The sequence below is a fragment of the Mesoplodon mirus genome (assembly GCF_964341445.2).
Source record: "Mesoplodon mirus genome assembly, chromosome: 8".
Taxonomy (NCBI): domain Eukaryota; kingdom Metazoa; phylum Chordata; class Mammalia; order Artiodactyla; family Ziphiidae; genus Mesoplodon; species Mesoplodon mirus.
The window spans coordinates 15,474,871-15,486,601 of NC_138984.1; the positions used below are offsets into that span (position 1 = coordinate 15,474,871).

General features: G+C 44.5%; 1 protein-coding gene across 1 annotated transcript; it reads right to left on the reverse strand.

Moving 5' to 3' along the window:
* Window positions 1–7,768: 7,768 nt before the first annotated feature.
* Window positions 7,769–11,221, reverse strand: KCNE4 (potassium voltage-gated channel subfamily E regulatory subunit 4). The gene is made up of 2 exons (XM_082630837.1): window positions 10,869–11,221; window positions 7,769–10,313 (listed from the first exon to the last, which is right to left on the reverse strand). The coding sequence occupies exon 2, from the start codon at window positions 10,285–10,287 to the stop codon at window positions 9,775–9,777; it is 513 nt and encodes a 170-aa protein (XP_082486963.1). The 5' UTR covers window positions 10,288–10,313; window positions 10,869–11,221; the 3' UTR covers window positions 7,769–9,774.
* Between the last annotated feature and the right edge of the window lie 510 nt (window positions 11,222–11,731).

Genomic DNA, 11,731 nt, shown 5'->3' on the forward strand with positions numbered 1-11,731 from the left:
ATCTCCACTAGAACAAATTTTTTGCATTATTCACTCACTTATTTAAAGGTAGTTTGAATCACAACTAATATAGGTGAAATACTTGATAGCCATTTTCTCAACAACCAGAAATTAAATACAATGACATATAAAAACATCTTGACTTCATTATAACATTTTCTATATTAAAAAGCACAATTACATAAAATCATACACCCAATCAATTTTCAAGCACCTAGAAAAATTGAGTTCCTGAGCAAAAATCACTTTGGAGAAATACGAAATTCAGGGCAATTCTAGATAAAAGGTCACCCTATTATCTTTGGTGCTTCTTTATGTAATCTGCAGAGAAAATCAAGGAAAGGCAGAGATTTGGCAGCAAAATATTTGTGTTCTGCTATCTGCAGTGGAAAAGAGAAAGTTGTGTTAATTTTACTCCCCTGAATCAGCCCTATAACACATATTCTCCAGGCAACTTCTCCAGGCTGGCTTAATACCTACCCTGGGTGTCTTTGATGGAGATCCATTATAAACTTGGGAAAACATCAGCCCCTACAGAAACACACCTAGGAAGGAACTCCATCAACCCATATTACCAAAGGGAGTAAAAGTAGATTTGCAACCTAAACTAAGTAGAATTAATGGCAAGTAAAAAAGAATATGAGCTCTGAATAGTTCCAAATCCTTGCATGATCCACACTATACTTCGCTTTTCACAGCCAATCTTCTCAAAGGGTTAGTTTATAATGAGTGACTTATTCCTCAATAGTCTTTTATACCTGTGATATCTCCACCCCACTACTCTACAGATTCGACATTTTATAGATACTAACCACCTGAAAGTCATCAAAAGAAGCTTCTTTCCCTCCATCTCTCTGTGGTGGACCTTTTCTTCTCTCTAGAAAAATCTGTGCTTACTCAGCTCCTGGGCATTCTGCCATTCTGATTTTACTTCTTGGACTGCTCCTGTTCTTTCTGCCCCTCTTCCTCCAACCCCAAAGAAGTAGCTGGTCCCCAAATGACTGTCCTTTGCCCTCTTCTCCATTTCCACTGATCCTTGGCTATTTCAGCCATGCTCAGGGTTTCGAGTCCATGTATTCATGTGCATGGCTCCCAACGCTGTCTCGGGGTCCAACATCTCTCAAAAGTTCTCATATTTATTTTCCAAATACTTTCTGGATATCATGATGTCAACACCAACTCAAAACATACAACATGATAGAGGCTTTCCAGGATTTACTGCCCATTTTTATTGTTTGCACTTCCACTGTCTCAATTATGCAGACTCAAAACATTAGAGTCATCTTTCATTCCCACCCTCTTCTTCATCTCTAACATTGAAGGAGCTGTCAAATCTCATCAATTTCAACTCCTCCTTATTTCTAGCTTCTATGTCTCCATTTCACCTGCCATTGCCCCAGTCCAGGCACCTCTCACCTGTCACGAGGAATCCTGTTTTCTTTACCTCCCTCCTCTGTCTTCTTTGATTTATCTTACAGAATGGGGAAGATTCTAAATACCAGGATGACAGAGATTGGATTTTTTTTACACAGCATGTGCAATCCTAAATATTAAACTACTTTTTATGTAAGCACAGCTCTGCTCATGTTATCTTTTCCTCTTTTAACATTTCTCTGGTCCTCAGTATTTTCCTGATTAAAGAAATACTTTGGGTCAATAATGACCATGTTGATGGAAAGAGGTTACAGAGAGGGCCTGGGATATAAGGTAAAGGATAGACACATAGGTAGAAATGTAAGTTGGGGGACAGGTTTACGAGGCAAGGTAATGAGTTTGAGTTTCGATGACAGGAAGTTGAAGTGCTCATGGGACATCAGGTGAATAGAGCCACAGGCGTTGGTGCCCATGAGAGACGTCTAGGCTAGAACTAAATGATTGGGACTTGGAGATAGAGAGACAGTAGAGCAGGTTGTCCGTGGCATCAACTCTGTACCCAGATTGCTGGGCTCAAATCCCAGTTCTACTGCTCACTCTGTGAACTTGGCAATGTTCTCAATCTCTCTAAGCCTCACTTTTCTCATTTTTAGAATGGGCTTAAAAATCCCTATATCTTAAATTTTCATGAGAATTAAATATCATGAGAACAATGACTGGCACTTGGTAAGCACTAAACAGGTGGTTGTTATAATGATTTACATATTAGTTGAAGACTTGAGAGTGAATGAGATCCCCCAAGGAGAAAACATGATACAAAGAAAAGAACATGATAAGAGAGACTCCTGAGGAATTCCAGCGCAAACTAGGTACTAACTACAAAATAATAACATATGATACTGGCTCTCACAAGGTGTATAATCCTGTGGGAAAGAGTATAACTTCTGCTGTAATTGAGGCATGAGGATAGTGTGATGGGAATATAAAAAGAAGAAAATTTTGAAAAAGAAACAGAATCTCTCTATCCAAGCACCATGTCCCATTCTTTGGGAGAAGTTCTAAGTGAAAAAGGAAGATTGAGATGAGAGAGAAATCATTCCTTCCGTATCAAGGCTAAGACTATAAAAATAATAATCAGTGAGGTGTCTATTGGTTTCTGCATCATGTGCAACCCCAATCCGGAGCTGAACTTTCAGGGTTTACCTGCAAGGATCATTGCCAGGAACCTAGGCACATCAGTCCTGGGAGCACTATGCACTGGGGGCCTGCCAGTGACCCGCTCTGGCACTGGAGCTAAGCCAAAACATGCAAAAAATAAAACCAAAAGCCAAAATCCAGTAAGCTGTGTGCAGGACAATTACATTCATCCCTGTTTGATTATTTCCCCCTTCCTATTTACAGCTTCTTCCCTTTTATGAAAGTTTCCATTAATGTCACATTGCACTGCTTTGGGGGAATGTGTTTACTTCTACCTGAACAGATCCATCCTTCCACAAAGGACAGTAAGTGCCAGGAAAAAAGAAGCTACTTCTCAGCAGGGGTTGTGGGACCAGTAAATAGTGGCAGGACCAGTGACTCAGTGCTGCTCAGAGAAGATCAAGGTGAGGAGCTCAAGAGAGAAGACCCGGGCCTCCCTGGTGGCGCAGTGGTTGAGAGTCCGCCTGCCGATGCAGGGGATACGGGTTCGTGCCCCGGTCTGGGAGGATCCCATATGCCGCGGAGCGGCTGGGCCCGTGAGCCATGGCCGCTGAGCCTGTGCGTCCGGAGCCTGTGCTCCGCAACGGGAGAGGCCACAACAGTGAGAGGCCCGCGTACAGCAAAAAAAAAAAAAAAAAAAAAAAAAAAAAGAGAGAAGACCCTCTAGGTATTTTGTTTTCACTAAGCCATGGCAAAGGCCTCCATGACCATACCCACCATGGGAATTAGAACCAACCATTAGGAGACCTGAGTTGTAACCCCACTTCTGCTCCTGTCTCCCCCTGTGACTTTGAACACGTCACTTAACTACTATGAGTCTTAATTCCCCCATCATTAAACATAGGGGATTGGTTAGATAATCTAGAAGTCACCTTCCAACATTCTGTCTCTTTAATATGATCACACTCAGTATTAATCTGATGGGTAAGGTTATGCTGAAACTGCAAGGAACCCCAAAGTCTCAATATTTACCAAAACTTAGATTATTGCTGCTTCTTGTAAAGCCAGCTGTAAGTTTGGGCAACTCCCCAGAGCAATTGACTTCTATGCAGTAACTCACTCTTCCAGGCTGACACAGGCTTTACCTGTTATTCGTACCATCTGGAACATATGGTCTCATTGATAACATGCAGGTAAAGAGGGCAACTAGAGAATCATATATGGGCTTTTCCCTGACTCAACTTACATGTGACGTACATCACTTCCACTCAGTTTACGTCAAGCAGAATGAGTTACATCCCTGCTCGACCCCTGGTGCTAGGGGAAGAGGGGCAAGAGAAGGGGTTGAGAAGTGGAAATTCTGTGTTCTCAGAAGGGGAGAAGAACTGGATATTGATGAATGCTGGTGATGTCTACACACAGCCTCCTATCCAAGACAAAGAGATTAGTGTCCCTATAAGAAGACTTTGTATTTTTCCAGCTGCTTCCTAAGCAGTTCTGACAATGTTTTGAAGTCAGGAGGGAAGATATTACTATCTCCATTTTACTAGTCAGGAAACGTGAAACGTGCCCAGAGGTTGAGCAGCATATGTAATGTCACAGGGTTGCCTAATGCCTTGTACGGGACTAGATTCTGAGTCTCTCTGCTTCGTAGTGATTTAAAGAACACCAGATTGTCTATCAAAAGACCTTCATTGGAACCCTGATCATTCATTACATTGATCTACAACTTCCTTGAGTCTAAAGTTTCATATGTACGTTAAGAGTATTAGAGACCTAGCTCAGAGTTTCCTTGGGACGATTAAATAAGATCATCAAGGGGAAAGCACCCATCACAGAGCAAAGCAAATATTAGGTAAACAGTATATTTTGTCCATTTAATAACACCACTGTGCCTTCAAACTGTTCAAAGATACAAGCTGTGTATTCTGACATCCAGAAGACCCTGCACACAGAAATTCTCAACTAATGTTATAAATTAACCAAAATCAGAGGTATTTTTATTGGAATTTGTCTATATGGAAACTATGACCTCTTGGGGGATTGGGCAGGTGTTACATTTTCCCCAGCATCTAGTGAAGTACCTAGAAGAAACTAGAAGCTTAAAGCACAGGATTGTAACAACTGGGTGAAGTATATGCTTGGCAGGTAGTAAGAGCTTATTATGCATTGTGGTTACTCGGTTTTTCCTTCCTTTTGTGTAATGGAAGGAAGTGAGAGGGCATAACAGGGAGGGAGGTTGGGAAAAGAGATGTTATGGACTGAATATTTGCGTCCCCCCAACATTCATTTGTTGAATCTAATCCCCAGTGTGATGGAATTTGGAGATAGGACCTTTGAAGGTCATTAGGTCATGAAGGTGGAGCCCTCATGAATGAGATTAGTGCTCTTAGAAGAAGAGGTCAGAGACCTAGCTTGCTCTCCTTCGGCCACATGAGGACACAATGAGAAGTCAGCCACCTGCAAACCAGAAGAGGGTCTTCACCAGAGCACATCCACGCTAGCACTTCCAGAACTGTGAGAAAAAATGTCTGCTGTCTCTCAGCCAACCAGAATATGGTACTTTGTTACAGCAGCCAGAATTGACTCAGACGAGAGAGAACGTGTCATTCACCATCTCGGAACAGGGGGTGAAAAATCATTAAGGACAGAAAAATGTAGAGCTACTTATGTGAAGGATTCTTTGATCATGTTTCTTAGCAAAAAAAAAAAAATTCAACGTAAGAAAATAAATTCCTAGAGTTGGGAGAACAAAATCTTGCCCCATATTGAATGGAGCACGGGAAGTGCCAGGAGAATGATGGGTGATGGTGCTGTGCAGGGTGGTGTGTGTGTGTGTGTGTCTGCTCTCCCTGCGTCCCCTCCTCCGTGCCATGAATGGAGGCTGCTGTGGGCTCAAAGCTTGCTGTCTGAGTCAAGGACCAAATCCCAACTTCATAAAGTCGCCTTAATGATTCAGTGCCGTGGGGCCTTCACATGGGCTCCTTCAAACAAGTGACCTTGGCTGGCTGTCTCCATGGTAACAGCTCACATCCCAAACTGTTCCTTCCTACGTGGGAGGAAACATTTCAGAAATGGGGAAAGGCAGAACTGAACAGTAGTTTTCCTCTCTTATGACCTTCTCCTTTGGCAAATCGTGTCCTTTCCCTGAACATCACTGTCTCCTGAGGAAACCGCGCACAGAAGAGGAGGTTTCAGCAACTTCATTTGCAGATGGATGCCCAGGATACATTTTTAAAAAGAGAAGACTGGAGTTGCTTTTCCGTTAGTTCCTCTTAAGTTTCATGCTGTGTTCAGTATTGCTCAGGACGCTTCACCATGCTTTTCATGAGCAGCTCCCCGAAGAGGAAGGCCTGCATGTCCTCATGTTGAAAGACAGAGCTTGCATGTCAGAGAGGATGGGTACCTTCCCCAGAGCTACAGAGCAACATGGCAGCCTCTACTGAAGCCCCACGTCCGCCCTGCCTTCCTGTGGTCCAGCCCCTGCCTGAACCACCATCCTGGTTAGTCAGCTGACATGGGTCCCTCCAGCCCTAGACTCCACCTCCTGTCCCATGACCCATGATACTCCCTGTGATTTCCTCCAACAGGGTGCCTGGATTCTGGGTGAAATGATTAAGCAAATGTATGCTCTCAAACTAGAGAATTCATTGCATTGTTAGCTCAATGTTCTGTCTGTTCCACTATGTCTAGGATCAGAGCAGCGTTTTATAGGATGATAAATGACCCTTCTTCAGCTGAGCCCTGAAAGTGCGTGCCTGACCACAAAACCCTCCAGTTGCAGCTCTCAAATGTACCATGGGGTCTACTTTCCAACCAGAATCACAGGCCAAGAGCACTCACTCCTTGGCCCAGCTTCAGCCTTTCCTGGTAGTTTTGATCCCATGATTCTGCCCATGAAAGAAATCTTTTTCTCTGCAGCATCCCTGCCTGACTTTGACGTACAAAGGTGTAATTAGAACAGCATGGAGCAAGCGGGACGATCCATTTACCTCACCCCTAACATTTAAGTGCTTTAAAATATGGTTCTAATATCCTAGGTGCATGGGGCCAAATTCCCTTCTCAGTTTCTCACATGCATGAGTAAATCCACACAGACTAAACCCCTTGGGCCTTAGGTTCTGCTTAGAAGTTCTTTTGTTTTTTTTTTGTTTGTTTTTTGTTTTTTTTAAGAAAACAAATATTCCGTTAAAACGACATAGTGTACTCTGCATATTTTTAGGACAATTAGAGTTTAGAATTCCCTCTTCTTCCGCCCATGGTAAAAAGTTTTTTCCTTAACTATTTCCTCCCCAAGAATGACATTAAGCTGGGATAAATTGAAGAGCTTCCTTGTCTTTTAAAATAATCTTCTCATCTTACATTGTCAAAGTACCAGCTGGTGGATTGAGATGCTTGATATGGGAAGCATCCAGGCTCCCCTGTACCTTTGCCAGATAAATCCTTTAGGGAGACAGTTATTTGTGAACCTAAGGGAAACATTTACTTCAAACAGGAAAACCAAACACACAGGAAACGGAGAAACATAAATGTCAGGCCACTCTCTACCATCTGCTTAATTCAAAATGGGTCACCAGTTTGGGTAATTTTTCTTTAGTATTTCCAACTGTGCAAATAAAATCTTAAAGGAGACAGGCTGGCTGTGCTCAGAGCTATAGCAAGACCAGGGGGAGGAACCTAGACAGTCAGTCTTCATGTGGAGGTGACGGTGAGAGGAGAGAGAGCCAGCCCTAACTCATGACCTGTGTGCTTAGGTACGTTCGTAAGCTTGTGTGTACACAAAAATCTCCCTCCCCATTATGTATATGTGTATACGAATGTATATACAACATCTATATACAGCAGTTCCCTGCCCATTAGTCTGTGCCGCTGTGGCCACGTGTGGATAATATTTGTCCAGGCAACATGTAAATCAAAGGTTTTCTTGCAACCAAATTTGGAGGAACATCTTCACAACAGTTGCCATGTCACTGCATGTTCACCCCATGGCCACCAAATTTAAAAACAGAAGTGGATGTAAGACCTATGTACAGCTTATTTTTTATTCATTGCAAAGCATATCAAAGGAAGGAAAAACCTAGCCCTGTCCACTTTATGATTTAGGCAGAAATAAGATACACCTTCATGGGAGTCTGACTTGGAAGATGACTCAGATTCAGAGATGGCTTGGAAAAATGCATCTGGGATGCCTTAGAAATTAGGAGTTCTATTGACGGATCAAAGAAAACTCATAACTTCCTAGGGAAAATGTGTTTATTTAAATTAAAAAATACTGTGAAAATTACAAACTGTTAAATACAGAAGACAATTTTGTACAACTTAATAGAATAAGAAGGAAGTATATACATCACTTTTTAATAGGCGCAGATAGACTTGCACCAAACTTTAGGATTAAGCAATGGAAAATGTGACAACGCACATGTCCATCGCAGTAAAGTTTCAGAATTCAAGTGATTCCAGGCAAGGGGCCAAACTTAACTTGGCTTCTTTCACCTTAAACAGCCCCCTTTGGAGTAAATCCACACTCTGAATTTTAAAGTGAACGGAGGGCCTTTTTTCCCCCAAACATAAATTTCCTCTAGCACTGTGTTAAGGCGAACTGATAAACCAGCTCCTACACTGTTAACCCTTCCATGGGAACAGTAGTTATTGCTGTCTCCAATCCAGGGAGAGCGTATTTTAAAAAAATAGTTTTTGTTTTTACTAGAATTAAATTTGACCTTTTGGTGTGTTTCTCTTCTGCCTTGTCTTCAAGGGCCTAAAGAGTCTGCTGCAAAGCGACTGACCACAGGAATACAGGGAAACATTACCAAGCATTCCTGAGCCTTTTCTCTTAGATGTCTCATTCCCTTAACTGGAGCGTTAATAGTCCACTACCCAGACAGCCCTGCAGAGTAAAATGTGGTATCTGCCTCTTTGATTCACTGCTGGGAAAGTGACAGCAGGGATTGGTTAGTGATTCACCCTGGATTTCCCAGCTACATGTGTTCTCCGTCTCCAACTGCCCCTTTAAGTAAGCAGATCCTTTTTCAGACTAACTGGCCAAGGGGGAAATATTTTGTCCAAACTTCCTCACACCAGGCCATGTAGGATTTATCACAGAGTCTTAAAATCTAAAGACATCCTCCCAGCCCTCTGGGGATCTAGATCATCAGGAATCTCAGGAAGGCAGTAAGCCTCTTGATGACATGCCCAGGACCACACAGCAAATCAGATTCGGGGCTTGGGATTAAGAAACAGAGAACTTGGACCCCAGCTCTGCACAATCTCACCGGAGTATGCCCTTCTAAGTCTCAGCTACGTGCCGAAATGCCATGTTGTGGAGGCCCACATTATATCCTCTCCCAGCTCAGAAAACTGGGCTGGAGAAAAAAAAAAAAAAAAAAAAAAAAAGCAGCAGCGGAGCTAACGGTTTGGGTTTGTTCAACCTCACCATCACCCCTTCTGGAAAGATTGGGAAGCTTCCCTGCATGGCCATTCGGAGAGCAGGTTAGATTCTGGGGACGCCCTTCCAAGCAAAAAAGATGTCATGTCAGCATGTGATGCTGGATGGTCCCAGATCAGAGTTCAAAGTCACAGGTTAGACAAAGGGTCAAAATAGCAGATTAGTTTTATAATCCCAGCCAACGTTAACAGGTTTAAAAATTGCCTATGTTTTCCTTACAGAATGCGAATGGACCAGAGTCAGATCTCCAGCTCCCTCCCATCAAAAGTCCTCCGTCAAATATCCCCCCTCTAACCCAAAAGACCTCTAAAAGAAGCTCTGTAACCCGAGGGGGAACTAAAGCCACAGGTTCACATTAGAGGTACTTACAGCCAATCAGATGTAGAAGAACAAAGCTCTAGGCAAATTGTCAAATCGAAACTAGTCCCTCAGGATGCCCTAGGCATTTGGCAGCCCTGGGAGTGGGCAGATGTTGCAGGTGTTACCCAGGGCATCCTGTAAGGAGACAACCGCGAGCACATCGACCTGCCGACTTCCGCACAGGAACCCCGACCCCCAGATCCCAAGGAAAGGTACACACTGCACATCTTCAGGGCTGTTTCAGCGGCACGTCCACACCACAGGCGCGTCGTGGACTGCGGGCTGCTGCTGGCTCCGCCTGAGACTTGTCCCCCACCCCACCCACCCCATTCAGGGGCTTGCCGAGGGTCTCCTGAAAGCGGCAGTTGCCCTGCAAAGGTGAAACCAGACGCGAAAAGTGCCCTTCCTCGCTCTACGGGTGCTGGCTGATGGGGCCACCTCCAGAGGTCCTGGGGGTGCTAGGAGTTCTGGTGGATGTTCTCCGACGAGCCTTCGCTGCTTTCGTTGAGGGGCGTCTCCGAGGTCTCCTCCAGCTCGTCGTCCGCCGCCTCCTCCTGGATGGCGAGGTGCACGTCGGGCGAGGAGGACTCGGAACTCACGCTGTCTCCTTCCACGGAGCAGAGGGTGCAGGACAGGGCGGGCGCCACGCTCTCCTGCAGCACGTTCAGCACCATGGGCACCTGCGCCGACCTCAGGCCGGACGCGGTGGGCAGCGGCTTCATGGCCTCCCCCCAGAGCCTCTCTTCGTCTTTGTACAGCAGCAGGAGGCTGGATTTCTTCTCCCGCCTCTTGGATTTCACGTAGCCCAGCATGATTCCAATCAAGAAAATGCCGTAGAAGGACATGACCACCAGAACGTAGAAGTATTCGTTGCCGCTGCCGCTGCCGCTGCCCGGCACATGGGACTCCAGGGGGCCGCTGGGGGCTGCGGTGCTGACGTGCGTGCTGTTCAGAGGCTCCATCTTCAGCATTGAAGCTCTGCTCACACAGCCAGGGTCTGGGGAGAAACGTGCAGGTTAGAACTCTCCCACGGGGCGGCCACAGTACAGGGAGGAGGGCGAGCACGAGATCTGTGGAACTGCAGTATCAAAAAAGCGAAAAGCTGCGTGGAGAAAGAGCAGTAAGAGGTCCCACCATACAGTTAACAGGGGTCAGCTGTGAGGGGCTGGGGTGCATGGGGACACGGGGAGGTGGGAGGGAATGAGAGGAAGACTTTGATTTTTCGTGTAGACATGTCCATCATTGTTTTATTTCATAAAGTGAGCATGTAAAAAGCTTTGCTTTTATCATTTTAAAAGCAAAAAAAAAAAAAAAACATCAGTGTAAGACAAGGGTGCCTAGAGAAAAGAAATAACGTCTTAATCACGGGGAAACTTTTGAACTGATTGAGCAGAAAAAAAAGTTTACATTTTGCTTTCAAACGTAAGTCTATTTTTAATTCAGGATAAAATTTCCTTAGGGAAAAAAAGAAAGGAAAAGAAAACTGCATCTACACATTGCTAGAACTATCCTTTCACTATGTTTCTGAAGCAAAGCGGCGTTGCTAACTTACCAAGGGCTGGCAAATTTGTCCCAAGTCCTGAATTCCTAGATCGTCAAGTCCAAGAGACTTCTTGCTCCGTGTGCGGCTCGGCGCTCTGACAGTTCCGCTGCCGCCCTTGGGATATACAGTCAAGAAATACATCGTCACGTGTTCAGGGTGGAAAATTTACAACAGAGGTTGGTCGTGGCAGAGTGAACAGTGAACTCACAGCACGGCAGTTCAACTCACTGAACTTTGCAGCTGTGAACAGAAAAAGACTGGGAAGCAGGAACAGCTTCCCACCCCGCCAGCACCCAGCCAAAGTTTTCAGGTGGCCATGAAAAAGGAGAAAACAATGTGCCCAGCTGGAACTGTTCTCCCAAAGTCCACTCTCATTGAAAATTAGTTCACGCTTCATCTCCCTCTTGGGGAATAACCATGATGTCTCTCAAGGTTTTCAGAGACAGACAAATACCATAATCTAGATAAAAGATAGTTGCAAGCAAGCGCAGGGTTTACTGTCAAGGAACCAGGGCTTAAGTTTCAGCTCTTCCACTGACTATGCAAATGTAATAAATCCCCACTGAACCTTTCCGCACCTCAGGGTCCTGATCTGTGAAACTGTTGGACGTAGGGGGCTTCAATATGTAGAATTATATGAACTGTGCGAGCTTTTGAGTCCCTGTCAGCTTAATCATTCTAAGATTTAAGGCTGGTGAGTGTGGGTTAGCCCTTTAAAAACAGAGAGATTCTACCTGTCTTCTGCATCATAATCTCGTAACGTTCATAAATCTGTTTTTTAACAATAATAGATATATATCTTCCAGATGCTTTCCAATAGTCTGTGTGAAGTGGAAACAGGTTACAGCGCAAGATACTTACTGTAGGCAAAT